The sequence below is a fragment of the Ruditapes philippinarum genome, unplaced genomic scaffold, assembly GCF_026571515.1.
Source record: "Ruditapes philippinarum isolate M1 unplaced genomic scaffold, ASM2657151v2 ctg1349_1_1_1_1, whole genome shotgun sequence".
NCBI classification, from domain to species: domain Eukaryota; kingdom Metazoa; phylum Mollusca; class Bivalvia; order Venerida; family Veneridae; genus Ruditapes; species Ruditapes philippinarum.
Window position 1 is genome coordinate 443682 of NW_026852031.1, and position 18965 is coordinate 462646.

Here is an 18965-nt window from a genome sequence, read left to right on the forward strand (position 1 = left end):
GTCTGACATACTCCTCAGAAACTACTGGTACAATTTCATCCAAACAATTTTACAGGAATGATCAGTACCAAGTCTAGTTGTGCATGTCATCAGCATTTTTCGGTTCAATGATTTTTGTCAGAGTTCGGCCCTTTGATGATTTTAATTTTCAAAATTTGTCCAAAGTACTCCTCTTATATACATTGTATCTAATGCAATTTCTATAAAAACAAACTTTACAAGATTTATCTTAGCTCAAGGACTTCCCCATTAACACGGATTTTGTGGTTGAATAATTTTGGGCTGAATTATGGCCCTTGAATAAAACAGTTTGTATGGACTACTCCTCTAGTAATACCATTAACGCAATTTTAATGACACTTTACAGGATTTATCGGTAGCTCAAAAACTAGCGCATATTACATTGGTTTTCCCCTTGAATGATTTTTGGCCGAATTATGGCCCTTGAACAAAAACCTTCAATGTAACAATGCTATTCCATCAAAAGCGGCGTATGATCTCCAAGTAAAGTGCGTGTGCCCTAAACGAAAAAACAATGAGCGGAACTAAATGGAATGTTATTTTGGTATGAAATATGATGAACAAGATCAACAAGGAAAGGCGGCGTTCATTGAAGCCTGCATATCACAGATAAGACGTCAAAAGACAAATTTAAAAAAGCAGGCAACATATCCTAAGGGTTCAAGTAGGAATACTGGAACCACCCAAGTTGAAAAATGCCAAATGGATGAAACTTAAAATACCACATAACATGTATTCACAACAATAAAGTCATGCTGAACGATCTTCAAGGATCGAAAATATAACATCTTTAATTCTAGTTGTGTATATCATGGGCATTTCTGGTTCATTGATTTTAGTCAGCGTTCTGGCTTTTTAATAATTTTTATTTTTAAAATTTGTCCGGATTTATACCGCTAATGCAGTATCAATGAAACTTTAATCGGTAGCTCAAGTACTTGCACATTATAGTTGAATGATTTTTGTCTGAATTATGGCCCTTTTTAAATGGCATTGCGGGTCGAATAGAACAAATATTTTCTACATAATTACATTAATTGGACAGACAAAAGTCCTAGATCTTATTAATAGTAGAATCTAGTCTAGTTGTATTATTTATTTATTTTTTATTCTTTTTTGCGGACCGAATTGATTCGTGACAAAAACTTTGACCTTTTACTTATGTGCACGTGATCACAGCTGTAAAATTAACTTTGGCCAGTGATGTTTTCAGATTGTCATGAATTTGAAACTTCTCTTGTTTATCATATTTTATGTTGTTTTTTTTCTTCTTTTTTTATAAATGGGGTTGAATCTTTATTCGGAACTTAATCGTATTTTAGATGTATATATTTATGTTTAACATGTGTAACAAAAAATGGATACAGCTCTATTTTTTGTTTCGTCTATATGAAAAGACTGACCAATGAGTGAGGAATCTCGAACATCAATATTTTAAAAAACCTCTGTACCCCCTTTCTTCTTTCCCGCCGTCCGAAATCATCTTTCCTGGAAGTTTTTTCTACCCTGTAGATAGAAACTAGATTAGTTTTGTTACTGTATTTTATTTTGTTGCCCAATTTATGCTACAGCTATTCTTAATTTGCACATTCTTTCTAGAAGCATGATGCCAGTTGTGGCAGAACGGGAAGTTTAAATGGGGCTCAAACTCGAGATTCATAGACCCAGACATAAATATCTGTACATATCATAATAAAGAAAAAAACATAATCCCTGAAGGGTGTCAAAAACGACAAAACTGAAAATATTGCAGGCTCGGCCTGTTCATGCACGGTACTAGATCTAGTAAGTGCACGCCCCTAGCACCGGCTTCATTCAACCACGAAAATGGTGAAACTTTGAGTAAGAAACATCCGCAGATGTGTTTATGACATGCATCCTCTGTTTGTTTACATGATATAGTTCTATATAATAGTGAGAAATAAAGAATCCCTTAAGAAAGTCCAAAACGACAAAATTGTAGATCTAAATGTTGCAGGCTCGGTTTGATTGAGCCTGAATCATGGACGGTAATGGAAAGTGCTAGTTACCGACCACAGGCGTTCGGCACATTCGCCATGTCAATAATGGTCCATATCATATAATAATCACTCCATAGATCTATATAAAATATATACATTTTATATAATAAACGTGTGGTGAATAGTAATTTTGTACTTGATGATCAAGGGGTGATTATTTTATGATAATTGGACCTATTGACATGGAAAATGTGCCGAACGCCTGTGTTACCGTCCACGCACCCCCCACTTACTTACATGTTATATGACAATACTCATGTTGCTAAGAAGAATGAGTTCTTTTCTTTTTTCTCTTTCTCTTTTTGTGAGGTCCAATTTAGTAGGGATTTGGATGCGCTTGGGACTGGACTAACAAGAAGAATATTAGAAAATCTACCTAATGTGTGTAGCTGTAGCTATATGTATGATGTTAGTGTAATTAGGTTAATCAAAAAGTCGTAAAATAATTTCTAAAAAAGTTGTAAAAAAAAATTTATTGTGAGAGAGACGATATTTTAGATTCTGAGTGCCGTGTGCAGCTAAAAAGTTGCTCTGAATTTAATGTACGGTACCTTGTTGAAATATTTTTTGGTCCATCGGCATCCTTGATTCCAGCATGTTACTGTTGGAGATTGAATATACTTTTCTTCCGCTAAAGCCGGTGTTGGGGGAGGGGGGTCAGGAGATGGTGCACTTTTACATCAATTGAAAACAACCAGCAGTGCCTAAAATTACCATAATGACCTCGTTATGCACAGTATAGTAGTGGTGTGGTGTGGTGTGGTGTGGTGTGGTGGTGTGATGTTGTGGTGTGGTGTGGTGGTGTGTTGTGGTGTGGTGGTGTGTTGTGGTGTGGTGGATGTGGTGGGGTGTGTTGTGGTTGTGGTTGTGGTGTTGTGGTGTGGTGTTGTGTGGTGTGGTGTTGTGGTGTTGTGTGATGTGGTTGTGTTGTGGTGTTGTGGTGTGGTGTGTTGTGGTGGGTGTGGTGTGGTGTTGTGTGGTGTGTTGTGGTGTTGTGGTGTGGTGTGGTATGGTGTGGTGTGGTGTGGTATGGTATATAACTAGTATAGCTCCATGTAATCAAATTTCAGATTATTCGTTCCAAATGTATTAAACAGTTCTTATCTCCCACTTTCGTGTCCAAACGATCTATTGCTTATTAATAAGCATTTCTGTTCCTTGTTCTTGCATTTTAACTGGAAGGAACAAGTCTAGTTTCCAGTCTGAATTGCATTTTATTTTTTAATTCACTTCTATGAACACCATTTTTGTTACAAAGACTTTACAGATACTTGACATATGGTAAATATGATAAGTTGAGGATCTCGTGTAAAACGTGAAATTCTTAAGCTGTACTTAAAATTTATGTTATTACATTTATCATGTAATGTTGTACTGTAGAATAACCTAAGGGAGTTAAATTTTGTTTACGAAGTAGCAACGCGATATGGTGAATTATTGACCTTTCATTGCAAATAAAGAACATTTAGAAATAATTTACAACGATGTGACGATGTGGAACATGTAATTTAAGAGGTAGCCTAATTAAAAGAAGAGCTGAGCTAGGAAGTAATTGGTTTAAAAAAACAAAACAAAACTACTAATCCAAAGAATAAAAACATAAACCTAATTTATATTTGCATATATGTTTAATGTTTAGTATTGTTTGTTTTTTTAATAAACATGTTTTAGAACTTATGTAAATGTTATTAGAACTATGGGTGTCTTGATAACAAAAGAATTGTGGTTCGATTTGAGAATCGTAAGTGCTCGGATTGTCACTTATCCGACGATCTACACCCCTACACAATGGCAATATACTACACCGTGATATATAATGGTGATCTACCACACTGTGCTATATAATGGCGATATTCTACACTGTGATATAAAATGGCGATATACAAAACCGAGATATACAATGGCGATATACTAAACCGTGATATATAATGGTGATCTACCACACTGTGATATATAATGGCGATATACCACACCGTGATATTTAATGGTGATGCACTACACTTTGATATATAATGGCGATATACCACACTGTGATATATAATGGCGATATACCACACCGTGATATTTAATGGTGATGCACTACACTGTGATATACCATGGCGATATACCACACTGTGATATATAATGGCGATATACCACACCGTGATATTTAATGGTGATGCACTACACCATGATATACCATGGCGATATAGTATACCGTGAGACAACAATGCGATATGTGATGACGTCTTTTAGTTACAACAGACACGATTAATTGTATTCACATTGGACGTAACAGGAATAAAAGAAAAATTGCCGCAATATTTTTATGTAAACGTAAATGAGTTTTACATTGATTTAACTATTAATTTAAAATACCTCCCTCTAACAATTATTTAACTATATCAATTTACCAATTAATTTTCTGATCAACATAATCAAACGCTTTTGTTCACTCTATAATATATTTGTTGTTTAAGTATTATTAAGTACAATTATTGTTTATCTATCTCTATCTATAGACAAATCTATAATTCTAGTAAAATGTTTACCTAAACTATAAAGTAGAATTTGTCAATACATCCGCTTTATGTGCAAAATGGTTTGTCAATGAGCTTAAATTTTATCTTAATATAAAATATCTGTAACATGCAATAGTAAACATGTATTTAGATTATGATATACTTTGCGATCGATTATCTATGAAAAGAACATAATTCATTTAAATTTTCTCATTTCTAATATTGCAATGCTAAACAAAAACAGCGAAACTGTGAAGCAAACTCAGTTGATTTTTATTTCGCATGAAAAGTTTCACACATTCTTTTGATAGTCTTTAAAAAAACCCTGCAAAGCATGTACATCTGCAAAGCATGGAGTATAAATTAGAATTATATCCTGGTAGATATTGAAATGAAAATGTGACCGACATCCATACGGTATATATTGAAATTATATCCTCGTATACATTGAAATGACAATGTGATTGAAATACACACGGCACACTTTAAGCCCTCGTATCCATTGAAATAAGAATGGTAGGCCTATATACAATGGTCGAGTCTTGATGACTTGAATAGACTTGATGGACTAGGCTGAAAAAATTAGATACTGCGATTCGCATAATATTGAAGATGAACTTTTTTAGTACTTAAGAAATTAAGGAAATCCTGAAAACTTTTCAAGGTTAACTCATTCTTACTGCAGACTCGTCATACATTTTTAAGGAATTAAGATAAAAACATATCTATTCTTGACAAAATTAAGAAAATTGCAACAGATATGGAGGTAGAAATAAAATAAAAAAGAAATAAATAGAATGTATCATAGAATTGATTCTGTGTTGAGAAGTGTTAAAGTAAATTAGCTCCTCGATATCTCGCTAATGGGCCGATTGCGTACAGGTGCTGGGTTGCTATTTAAGTTAAATGTGGATCGAAGACGCAACTATACTTAGTTGACAAACATAGTTGGGCATTATCGCTTGTCCATTCCTATACGACATTTGTATAGTTTAACTTGGTAACCGTTATTAACTTTCTATGTGACATCTTTGGTGATATTAGGTATTACAGCTCGTTTTTTACATCGTTTTCTTTTATTGATAATATGGGGCTTATAAAATGATTTACGTAGAATAAAAAATTGTTTAATTTTACTTCTGGAGCGACTGGGGAGTTATTGTAACGTTACGGTGATGGGGTGTGTCGTATCAAACTTGGGTTCATCACATTCTGACGATAAGGAACTCCCACATTTTGTTTCACCGGAGGATGTACGACTCGTGCAGGAAAGCTGGTTACTCGTGCAGCAAGACATGGATAACATCAGTCTTATCATATTAAAACGGTAATGAAATTTTATATAAATTGTTAAAAAATAATTGAGGAATCGCTAGATATACATAATTCATTTTTTTCTCTGTCTGCGTATTTATGAAATTTAATAATTGAAACAATCCGAGTTTTTTAACAAGAAAGTGTAGCAAGAAAAGTTCGAGGAAAAGTTGTTAAAGTATAAGAAGCATCAGTTGTACTTCCATCATTTTAAAATGACGTAAACTTGTTTAGAATGGTCTCTTTTTATCTGTTTTTAAAGAAATAAAGTAGATTTTTACGCGTTTTTCCCCCTCAAATTAAAAAAAAACCGATAAATAGATATGGTAATGGGTATTTTTTATTAATTCATTTCAAAACTAAAATTCACACCGTTAAAGATGGAAATTGATACAATTATAACCCGAGCGCACCAGTTCAAACTGGTATAAGATAGCTTACAAATATAAAAATATAGGAACCGCAAACTTTGAAAACTATATGTTATTTAATTGTAGAAGACAAATTCAATGGTATATTTTTGTCCTTTTGATAACGTTTGGTATTTAGGAAACTTCATAATATGAATCTTTTCTTTATTAGAACAGCGTGACCTTTTTAATTATCAGCACTCACTTTTCTTAACAAGTTATGAACATTTACGTACCATTTTATTGATTAAGTCAGCTTCATATATAAAGTTTGTAATTATTGAGACACAATGATAGGCAATTCCATGAAAATGGGTGAACAAACAAATATTTCTTTACAGATATAAAACACCACAGACGGTGACATAACAACAAAGAATAACTTGTCTAACTATGTCGACAGAATAAATTGTAATATTTATTTAAAGGTCCATTAGACCTCAGTAATGCTTAAATATTTATTTCTCAAAAGTTTTTTTAATTTTGGTATCTTTTTTTAGTATCCAAAAAGAAACTGATTGACCATTTACCAGAACCATCTTTTTCATCTGTTATTTTTTTTTGTCAATAAGTACAGTTATAGTGAATTAGTATTTTGTATGAAAGTCAAAATACTACTTTGTTTACATTTTGCTACTTTATGATAAATTATTTCACATTTATCGCTGCTTTCTTCAGGTAACAAGCATTTAATAACATTTTCTTCGAACATAATTTAAACATTATAAAATTAATCTTTGCCCTTTCTATACAAGAAAAAAAGATGTTTTGAGGCATAATGTACCTTCATGAATAGCACAGGGATGATTTTAAAATTAGCTTAAGAAACTTTTTATACAAATAAATTGTGTTTTTACGGTTGTTTGTTTTCCTTCATTTTTTTAAAGAAAAACATACGTTATATATTTTAAGTGTGCTTGTCATAAACACATAGTTATATAAATTGACAAGATTTCTGAGACAATGATGCATTTAATGTGAGTTCTCTTCTATTTTGGTTTTAGGGATTTCTAGATAAATATGAATTAAATGTACCGTTTTTGTTTTATTATGTTGTAGGTTTTTCGAGACGAACACAGATTTAAAACGGTTGTTTTATACAAAATTACGTGGCGACGATATGGATATGGATAACATTGAAGAGAAAGAATTTGACGAGGAGAAACTCCGTATGCATGGTCGTATTGTGATGGAAGCTCTAGGGGCAGCAGTTGAATGTCTGAACGACAGTGAACACCTTACAGTATTACTTATAGGTAAATGTGAAACTTTTTAAGGCAAGTCTGTAGCTTCTGATACGTCTTAAAAATAAACTATCTCAAAGTATTACTTATAGTTATAGGTGAATATTTAACTTTTAATACGTCTTATAAATCATCAAACATCTCGCAGAATTACTTCAAGGTAAACGTGTCACAGTATTACTTTTAAGTAACATTTAAATTTTAGCATATAAATCATAAATAAATTAACTAAAAAATAATAAAACTAATAAATAAAACTAATAAATTAATTTTAACTACTATTTTCCGTTTTACTAAATTGCATGAACTCCTTATGTGGTTCGTATTAATTTAAAGAACATATTTTTGTCATACGTTGAATTTTAACATAACAAAACAATAGCACTACAACGTTATTGATTTTCTAGAAAGTTTGTAGTTTTAATCTTTTATGTTTATCAGTATAGTTGTAAGGAATTATTTATTTTATGCTTTTCAGTGGATTACTGATTTATCCGTGAAAATTATATTTGATAATTTCACTGTGAAAATTATCAAAATATAATTTCACTTTTTTCAATGACGAAACTACTTTTTTAAGATTTTCCCCATGTGGTACCTCAATTTTATTTTTACTGACAATTCTGACAATGTCAGGCTGTTAAAAGAAATAGCAAAGCTGAAATAGATAAATAACTTAAATGTCAAAAGTAATAAAGAGAGAAAACTTACTTCTATTCCTTAAATAAATTTTGTCTCTAAATTTTTTTTGTTTCGTTTTTACAGTCTGAAAAATACATTCCTTCCCCATGCAAAACTGCTCTTGATGACATTTGGGCATATTAAAGTATCCTACGAGCAATAACTGCCGTATGCTTTATGAAAAATTGAAAAGCATTGACAGCCATCACTCGTAAAATAAGTAAAACAACCCAGCGTTCCTTAGCAAGCTTCCAAGTTTTCCATTTTTCTAGCTCCTTTTCTGAATGTTTTCACTTCTGTCAACACTTATTTTTTGTCTGTTACAATCCTCAAATAAGTTTTCTTTCTTTTAAAAAGGTGTATGACTAACAAATCCAAATTATATCCTTCTGAATCTTACACAATTATTTTCCTCCCATGAAATACACAACTTTAAAAAATGGCTGCCGCTTACATTTTACAAAGCCAGGTCTAATATAAATTCGCAGTAAGTAACAGAAATATGGATGGATGGTTGGACTTTTTCTCCTACAAGAATTGTTTGTTTTTATTATTAAAGCAAGCGATCATTCATATTTTTTTAATAAAATGAATAAATATCACCGTCATTTAACCTTGATTGGCGGACTTATTTTTCAGCTCAAAACTTCTTGTTTTAAATGAGAAATTCCGTCTAAATGGGGGAAACAGATTTTAATATTAATGTTAAGATTATGGAAATTTCGTTTTAACTTGTTTTTAAGCATAAATAAAAAGAAAATTTGTCTGTTTGTTGTGTAAGATGTAATTTTATTTCATCTCGTGAACTTTAAAAACAGTATTCTCACTCGTGGCTACGCCACTCATGAGAATACTGTTTTTAAAGCCCACTCGATGAAATAAAATTTCATCTTACACACAAACAAACAAATATCCTCTATGTAATATGGCTAATTTGTTCTCATTTACAAATTGTCAAATTACTGATATGTTATCACGTTAATATGTCGCAGACATTTTCTTCAACAGACCGAGTTCCGCTACCATTAACATCATACTGATGTTACAACAGATAATGTGTAAACTGATAGTCTCTGGTCATATCTTCTTGCTAGAATAATCTACAAAATTTACATAAATGTATTGTAATATTTAGTTAGAACTTACTTCATGACATTGTTTGCACATCACTTTATAACACGAATAAAACAAATATTTTTGAATTGTTCTTGCTTGTATACCTGTACAAACTAGTGTATACTCAGAAAGAGCTGAAGCCGAATGTTCCTTTGATTAAGATTTTTCTTATTTAGACTTGTTTACGTTGTATATTTATAATTTTTAATAAATAAGTAAAGTAAATTAACGAAACTTTGCTCTGTAGTTTATCTTATATTTCTGTTTGAAGGTATTGGTGAAAGGCACGTGATGTATGGGGTGAAAGCAGATATGGTTCCAGTAAGTTAGCCTAGTTTAGATAACGATCTTAATTTAACTTTTAACAATTAAAGTTAAATATCTTAATTTCTAGTCTTTTACATGGTCTGGACAAATATATTTTGGGGTACATATTTCATGGTAAAATAATCTCGTTCATCCGCTATGTATATCCATCTTTTGAATTGTGCATTTTGGGCTTTGCAATACACGTATCATGAATGATGTAGAATGTACAAGCTCTATCCTACTACATGGCATAGGTCTTCCATTACGGTCACAAGATGTTATTTCTGTTTGGTTTCAATTGACTTCTCTAATTTCTCTGATTTTTTAATGTAAAAGGCACTTACAATTGCACTTTTCTAGTGACTGTTCATTTGATGATGAATGTTAGTATTGACAATTTAAAAAGATCAGAAGATATTACTACTGAAGTTCAATACAGGCTTGGTCATTTAATCAATATGATTTTTCTAATTCGTTTCATGTTTCTAGATGTTTTTAGATAAAAACAAAGCAAAGATTCATTAGAGTATGGTATTTTATTCCATGATTGGGTTCGATGAGTATACTTGGTTTTATTGGAACTTGTTTCTTTCCAACAATATTTGTTCTAAATTGTCACTTCTACCTTATCATTAACCCACCTTACAATCCTAATTGTCGTCTGCTATACGCTGATATACATCATTATCATGCATTAATAAATAGAATGACAACAACTAATGACCCTGGTACTATCAGATTGCGAAACTGGAGACAAAAATCCCAGATATCCTAAGATATTTCTAATTTCAAGTATTACATTGCCATACTTTCAAAGTGTTTTCCTGCACAATTATACATGTATTATATGTTTAATAATTTCAGTTTACATCCCCGAGAAAACATGTACATTAATTTGAGGTTAATACTTGGTTGTTGCTCGCCATCGTGCGATATTGGCCCGAAGATGTGCATAATGGCCTGAGGGCCTATATATTTTTTGTGAGAATAACATTTAGTGTCAGTTTTTTATGAACTTTTGTTCCTTCAAGAACGGTTTCTGAGGTTGATGTCATCGGTCCGATCTTTTTTCTACCGTCAAACTGAAATCATTAGCAAGGCGGCCGAAATTGCATAATGACATAGACCTTTCCATAATGGCATTAAAATACCTTATATTTTGTTGCTATATATAGTAACATAGGTATAAATGTATAATAATAAGGCTATTATTTTTCAAATTAGCTAGCAACTATTATTTTTTTTTGTTAAAACTACACGTTTTGTATCATTTCAGCGTCTGTGGCCAGCCATTGTTACAACATTAGAGGAGCAATTAGGGGAAAACTTCGACAATAAAGTAGGATTGGCGTGGGAGAGGGTTTTCCAGTACATAGGGGGAAAGGTTATAGAGGGCATTAAGAGGTGGAAGAAGAAAAAGTAGTTCCGCGTGAAGATACAAGACAAAACACTCAAGCTCAATATTCACAGTCAATATGACTTTTCAAAATCACAGAACTTTGTTTTTCTATTCAAGTGTAAAAGTGCTCTAAGATGAATTGAAGTTAATTATGTTGTGATTTTCAGTACTCTTATCATTTGATTTTTTTTATTTTTACCGGTTTACGTAATGTACATTTTTACTTGAAAACTTCCTATATGATTACAGTTTTTTTTTTGATACAGTTTCATCATGTAAATATATATATGTAAATTCAAATAATGTAATATACTTATATGTATGTATCTGGCACGAATTAAATTTGCTAGGCCAGGGTCGCAAGAAACGTCAAGTATATGAATGAACATTTAGGTCGAATACATGTTAATCTTTAAACCGCAATTAATAAATGAATAACGCTATAACTGATTGCACTCGTATGCAACATGGAATGTATCCCCGTCTTATTTGTACATGCAATACAAGCAGCACATGTATCAGAGCATATTACATATATTAATGTTTTACGTACAGGTACAACTGTGAAAGGTCAAACTGATAATATATTCCGGATCATATATATTAACAACATGATTTACTAATTACATGCTAAAATATCGTTCCAAGATGGTCGTAACAATTTAACCCTACGGCTGAGAATTGTCCTTGAATATTTCATAAGTTTAAATTTACTTTAGTAAAGACAACACTGATACAGACTACAGTCATATACTAGTATTGAATAAATCTCAAATTTATACAAGCTAGAATTATTTATGATTAGAATGTAATGATTATTCAAGATATTGTTCAAGAACTTGATTTAATGAGTAATTCTTATCAGAAAATGTAGCTTTGATTAAAGTAATCTTATTACAAGATTTAAATGTTGATAAAGTATGACCATTGGGTAAATGATAACTTTTAAATAATTAATTGAATATAACATCTCTGCAACATCATTAAATATGTTGGCGTTCTGCTTGTCGTCGCCGTCCAAATTGAAAAATGACGTGATGTTTCTGTTGCAAATTTTAAAGTTGAATTAAAAAGAGTAGTGATGGTACGGTACATGTTTAGTAATTTCAGAGAGATGAAATAATTAAGAATATATAGGAACGTCAATGTCGTAAGCTAAAGTTATGATCCAGTGTCGTTTTTTATGTGTGCAAAAAATATTTTAAAAACTATATTGATTATTACCTACTTCGTTAATGAAATTCAGGAAGTTTTGTTGCCAATAATGGTAATTTAACAGCAAATTAATGTTTTTATGTTAAAGAAGAACATTTGATGAAAATATGGACGGAGATGTTGTCATGATACAATTGGTATAGATGTACTACCATCAAAACAATAAGCTATATAAAGGTTGTTTACCATTTCTCTCCTATTCTTTTCTGGCATTCTAGGCTAACATAATATTCTATGGCCGACCTATTTCAAGCAATGTAATCTATGTCCTGTGCCACGACACATTAAAGCATGGAATCAAAGAAAACCAAATCATTAATAAAGGTTAATAACAGTTACAATCATGTTATATAAAATGTCCAATCTCGCGCCTTTTTATTTTGTGTGTTTAATGGCAAAGCAATATAAAATTAGCTTTAGGAAACAACAATAAAAGTAAACCAAGATTAACTTGTCTTTAAGTACAATTTATAAATTTAACTTGTATAGTAAAGATGATTGTTGTTTTTCTCCCACGTCACCATTGATAGGTATTAAGGTTGTCTCATAAGGATACAATGATGGCGTCAAAGCCATATTAAGATATATTACAATACAGAAACACAACAAGTTTTAACCGATAATTACGCTTTTATTATGATATGTTTCGAATAATTTACTTTTTATTTACGCTTGATGAAATGTTTATCATATGCGGACTACCTAAATCGACACTGTGTTTATCGATAAGATACATAGTAAAATGTTTAATGACTTTCTTTTAGGTGTTGTTGTTTTAAATAAAGTGTCTGTGAATAATGAAATAAAATGTTGTTTAATTTTGATTTATAGGAACAATTTGTAATAGATTGAATGTAGTCAATACATTGAATATGTTTGGCAGGTTGGTGATGGATATATCAAACCTGTATGGGTTTGAGGGTACATTTTGCTTTATCAATATAGGGTTATTATACATTGTTGAGAGCAATGGTGGCTCGATAGCTCAGTTGGTTAGACCACTGATTATCACTCCTGAGGTCCCTGGTTCGATCCTGGGTTATAACCTTGGGATTTTTCAGAGACACTTTCAGTGTTTCCCACCTACCTAGAGGTGTACTGATAAGAAATCCAGGTAATCCTCGCATGTATCAGTGCTATACACTGGGCATGTAAAAGAACCAAGGGGTCTATTCAATAAAAGCTAGGGACTAGTTCCCGGATTCCATTGTATCTCATAGCTGTCTCTAAAAAATGTATACACTGTATACCTGATTAGAGTGATCGTAAACGATTTTAAAGCAGTATGATGTAGAACTAGAACTAGAACAATTCTGAATTTCAGTTCTATTGGACGAGTACACAGTTGTCAAACCTATATTGGACCGCTGGCCGAGTCTGATATAGGTTCTTCAGGTGTGTATGAGTCTAGTAGAATCAGTATTGTTTTCAACGACGTATAAATAATTACATTGTATTTATTTCAATCTATCAACTTTTACCATTTTGACAGAACCTTGAAAATTCTATGCAATATAGATATGATATGGAATTTTTGAAAATGAAAACGAGGCTTCACTGAATACAGTATTGATTTGATATGAATGCTTTGGATTCGGAAAAATGAAATCTTTTGTACTCGGGATATGAAAACGAGACTAAAGTCCAATAATGATTCATATTGGAACACCGTGTGGGGCAAAAGTGAGATGTTTGTTGGTTACTTTTGATAAGGTGTGACATAATTGTTATGTCAGTTATGAACGATATTGATTTATCCTAATAATATTTACACGAATTAAGCCCATTCTCTTTCCGGTCTCTGGTTGGAGATTGATTTTACTTGTATTATTTTCACTATGTGTGGGGATAATGTAAACTAAATTATTTTCACTATACTATATGGGGAATTATTCAATTGTATTTATTTCACTATATGAAGGGGTGGTATTACACTTGCACAAGTTTTATTAAATTCAACTATAATCACTATATAAGGATATGATTTCTATTTCACTACATTTAATCTATGAGAGGAATATTTCCAAACTTTCCGAACTGTTGAAAGCAGCGTTTTCCAGACGCTTTGTCGAGGGACTACAAACTGCCGAACTGACGGGGAAATTAAGTATAAGGGTTTTCATGTCTTATATCAAATGATACTTTTTGACAAAATTGATTTTGTAAAACGCACTTTGGTATAATACATACTTTGGTGTAATATAAACTTTCAGCGTTACGTCGCGTTCTGTGACCTGCGCCGCTATAAGGTACCGTGGTTATTTAAGACGGACTGAAACAGGAATGGACGGCAATAAATAAATAATATTTGACTACAAAATAAGTGGAACATTGTACTTTAAGCAGGTAAAACAGGTATAAACTTAATGAAGAAAACATGGAATAAACAAATTCCGGGTAATTCTGGATCATCCCTGGAATTGCAACAGTAACACTTTATGAGGGAATAATTTGATTTCTTTGATACTAATTTCACTACAACAAGAAACTAAGATAGTTACTTTCACTATACATTTATCAGAGAATTATTTGATTTTTGTATGACTTCTACTAAATGAAGCAAAGATGTTCAATTAGCATCACTGTCACTATATGAGAGAATTATTGATTTGCGCCAGTTTCACTTAAAACAAAGTAATGATATTTAACTAACTTATGAGGAGAATATTTAACTTGCATTACTTGGCTACTTTTGGAATGGTTGAATGTGTTATTTTAACTCCGCTAAACTTTATTATATGAATTAATATAAGACAACAAAGTTAATCACTTGATTATTATAGAAGAAGAATTTGTGTCAAGGTGAGGGACTGACAATGTGACACTAATGTTAACATCTGTTTTAACCTGGCGGAAGATTCACTTCATTATTTCTATTGTTATTGTACATGTATACTGTTTCCATCGTAAAACTGTTGACGTGGAAATGTAACATTTTCGTTTGAATATGTGGGGGACAAAATATTTTTGACTTGTACATTTTAAGACCATCGTCTTTCAGTCTTATGCGCGGCTTGAATAACCTCATTTGAGAAAAGTTGTATAAACATGTTATTACTGACAGAAATGTATCGAAATTTTAGTAATGAATAAAGAAATACCGAACAATTCATGAAAGGACTTAAATAGTTCAGACCAAGTCTTGTGTGTTACAACGTTTGCGTGAGAGAATGGCGGCGTGGCCGGGTGGTTAACGAGTGTTGGCCAGTATGTCATGCAATTTGAAGTATATTTTCGAATTTAGCTCGCATGTCTTGTATTTAAGTAAACCATGCTATGCTTCACAGCATCTACTTCAAAAGATGCCAAAAATCATGTGTGAAGTTAACCTATTTCATGTAAAATATGACTGGAAAACGTTGAGTTAAAAGTGCTGAAATACGGTCTTACATAAAAAGCTCAAGCAAAACTAGGAAAATCTGCCATTTATAAATGTTTATAACGATATATTTGTAATATGTATGGCAACAATGAAGTATCTTATACAAACTTTTTAAGGAGGATTTTACCGACAAAAACATTTTGCTAAGTGCTAACATCACGTCTGAATATTTGTATTTCTGTATAAGAAGATTATATCGAAGGGTCGGAAAAATTATTTTTTGGTCTTTTGTTCAATTCATTGACCATATAGCATTTAAAAAACTGACCCAGTGTCGTAATCTAAGGCTTGATAGCCGTCCTGGTTCATACCCAATCAGGGGCAAGCCGTTATCTCCTTAAGCCAGAAACTTTACAGTCACTACTTGTTGGTTCCAGGAACAGATTCGAGAGTTTCAATAAGCTTATAGCTTCTAACAAAATAAACTAAGTCTTGTATATGTTGGGCTGGCCAATATGAATTGCAATGATTCGCAATATCGTACATGTGGCACGTACAATAGTCCAATGTTTGGCAACACATGGTGCATATCTTATTGCTGTACTTTTGAGTTGGTGTAAACATAGGTAAACCAACTTTTAAACGTTTTATTAAAAGAGGTTATGACCCTACTATTTTAAGACATACTGCATGCTTAGTGTTACCCTTTTACAGTTGGACACTACGCTTTCCTCTTTTGATTACATCTGACGGACCAAGTGGGAGACTCTTATGATGGACAGTTCTTAAAGCCCTTTGGGACTGAATTGCCTTAATATTCGTCTTCTGCATTGCTTCGTCGGGCCCCTGTAGGTAATTTTCTTGTTACTCTGTCTTCCTTTAAGATATTGAGTACTTTTGTTATGGTCATTGGGTTTTCTTTTATATGTTTCTACATGATCATTTTAGTGTTTAACTTATTTCACCTTTGATAACCATAACAGCTGTTAGAATTTCACTTGGCGGGGATTCATTTTATTTACACTGTCTCGTTTATAGGAACATGGTGGGGCTAAGAGTGAGGTTTGGTTCACCATTAACCGGTTAAACTCCCCAGTAGTACTTGTGCTGCTAACCGCTCCAAAGCGGCGCCCCTGTGTGTTCATTATATGTATGTTTTGTTGTTTCATACTGTTTTGGTGACACTTTTGTTTGTGTCCCTTATTTACGGTAAGTATCTTCCCCTTTGTCCCTAGTTTTATTTCTTTAATTTTGCCCCCCCCCCCTTTTCCCCGAATCTTCTATCCCCTTACCCTGTGCCCTTTTACTTAGTGGGCCTATTAATCAATCATTTATTTGTTTTCTTTGATTTTTTTTCATAACCTCTGATCCCCTTGCAAAATTCCATTTTATTTGTTCCGCCCATTGTTTCCTCCTTTATGGCACAGGCATTCTTTTACTTGGGGACCATAAGCCGCTTTTCATTGAATGGCACGAAAGTGTCACATTGAAGGTTCAATGATAACCGCCGTATGAACACATCTGCGAATGTTTCTAAATTCAAAATTTCACCATTACCATGATTAAATGTTGAATTCTGCTTAAGCCGGTGCTAGGGGGCGTGGACGGTAACATGCATTTTCCATTACCGTCCATGAACAGGCTCAATCAAACTGAGCCGACAACATTTTCAATTTTGTCGTGTTTGACTTCCTTTAGGGATTCTTTATTTTTCTCTATTTGATTTCCTTGTCGGTTTGTATTATTTCTTCTCATATATCATTTTTGTGATTAGATTGTCCTTGCTCTGCCTTGCGCCCTGTCCTGTTTTTGTTTGGGGTTCTCCTGGGCAACTTGCCACTGGTTCTTGTTCGTGTGGGGTTGCGTTCATTGAACGCCGCCTTTCCTTGATGTTCTTATTTATCATATTTTAGAATCGTGCAAGTCGATACTTTTGCAATTTTAACACTATGGTCTATCTCGACAAGTGATAAACTAGCGTCATTGCCAATGGTAAACTTGGATTTATGATTTTTTTCTTAGAAACAGCTGGATGTTTTCTGCCGAGCTTGCATGCGTCTTCAATAGACTTTAAATTGTATTAATTTATGTATTCACTTTGTTACTGTTGCATAAGATACTCCACCAACTCCATAAATACAACATATAATGTACATTATAAAAATGAACAGTAGAAATTTCAAATTTTGCATGAGCTTTCATGTAAACTGGTTTTTTAGCACTTTTAACACCATATTTTACATTGAGTTGCCCCTGCAGACTAATTTTAGTTAAACATATTAAAAGACAACATGTATGTATTCTGTACCATTGGAAAGAGTATGCTTTGACACATATTCTTGTACTAAATTTCGTGGATTTTGTGAGTTAAACATCACATAACAATACATATTGAAAAAATTACAGGTATTGCTCGAGTATAGGATATTTTATGTAATCATAAAGTAGCAGAAAATTAATACTTTAATTATTCGCATTAATCATCTGTCTAGAAGAAGTATCAGTTAGATCGGACTAGCACGATGACGTCATAGATGTTCGTACCACGCGCGAGTTCTGGAGATATGAGTCTCACATATTATAAAACAATTAAGGGTATTGAAAGGGAACTCCTTTATGTAATCGTTATTTAACTATTTAGATTTATTTTGTTGTTTTTTCTGCTTTTATCAGTACTGATTCTATACGATATGGTATTGTCGGGTATTTAGAAAAGCCATTATAGTATCATATGTAAACATTTTGTGTTATTTTGTGTTAATCAATCAAAAACTTTGTGCATTTGATGCATTTTGTGCAGGCTGTAAAGAAACACCATCCCAGATATAATCTAAAATAGATCGAGAAAACATGCTCGGAAATATGTTATTTATCTCAATTCAAATAATGATTTGATATAAATAAAGCATAAATATGAGTCCAGAAGGGGTATGTAATTTTATTATGAAAAGTTTTCAAATCATTTGCACAAAAAATAGCGTAATGTACAAACAAAACAACAACAAAAAACCCCAAAAACAATCAAACCAAAATATAACCAGCGAGTCCGGGGATCCTGATGGTGTATTTTGAAATAAGCCTATTGTTTGTGAACCGATTTGTATTTTTTCCCACCAAGTAGTGCACATTTAATTTCCCAACCAGCCGAGATATTTACGAGGGGAAATGCGTTGTCTGGTTCAAATCAGCTTAAAGTTCTGAACTTTAGTCAGATTAGGAAATCAATGTTGCAAATTTAACGCAAGTTTCTTCTCTTGTATTAAAGTGACATAACGTGGCGGCATGGCCGAGTGGTTAACGCAACGGACTTGTAATCTAATGATCGCTGGCCGCATATGTTCAAACCCCTTCTAAATGATCAGATGTTGCAATTGCTGTTTTGGACTTACATGTACATTTTTAAATATTATTT

At 32.6% G+C, this 18965-nt stretch overlaps 2 protein-coding genes across 2 annotated transcripts; one reads left to right on the forward strand and one right to left on the reverse strand.

Moving 5' to 3' along the window:
- Positions 1-2769: 2769 nt before the first annotated feature.
- Positions 2770-5241, reverse strand: LOC132747264 (uncharacterized histidine-rich protein DDB_G0274557-like). The gene is made up of 3 exons (XM_060736596.1): positions 5224-5241; positions 4095-4270; positions 2770-3082 (listed from the first exon to the last, which is right to left on the reverse strand). Exons 1-3 carry the CDS (start codon positions 5239-5241, stop codon positions 2770-2772), a joined length of 507 nt encoding a protein of 168 aa, XP_060592579.1.
- A 76-nt stretch (positions 5242-5317) lies between these two features.
- On the forward strand, positions 5318-13055 carry LOC132747173 (cytoglobin-2-like). Its single transcript, XM_060736504.1, has 4 exons — positions 5318-5870; positions 7327-7523; positions 9580-9629; positions 10894-13055. Exons 1-4 carry the CDS (start codon positions 5719-5721, stop codon positions 11038-11040), a joined length of 546 nt encoding a protein of 181 aa, XP_060592487.1. The 5' UTR covers positions 5318-5718; the 3' UTR covers positions 11041-13055.
- The last annotated feature ends 5910 nt before the right edge of the window (positions 13056-18965 follow it).

What these genes read in the sequence shown, in the direction of transcription:
- LOC132747264 (XM_060736596.1), bottom strand. An exon ending in CCATTAAATATCACGGTGTG is followed by an intron (nt 3,083 to 4,094) that starts GTATATCGCCAT and finishes GAGCTATACTAG; the next exon opens with TTATATACCATACCACACCA.
- LOC132747173 (XM_060736504.1), top strand. Translation starts at nt 5,719, where the DNA reads ATGGGGTGTGTCGTATCAAACTTGGGTTCATCACATTCTGACGATAAG. An exon ending in AGTCTTATCATATTAAAACG is followed by an intron (nt 5,871 to 7,326) that starts GTAATGAAATTT and finishes ATTATGTTGTAG; the next exon opens with GTTTTTCGAGACGAACACAG. An exon ending in TGAAAGCAGATATGGTTCCA is followed by an intron (nt 9,630 to 10,893) that starts GTAAGTTAGCCT and finishes GTATCATTTCAG; the next exon opens with CGTCTGTGGCCAGCCATTGT.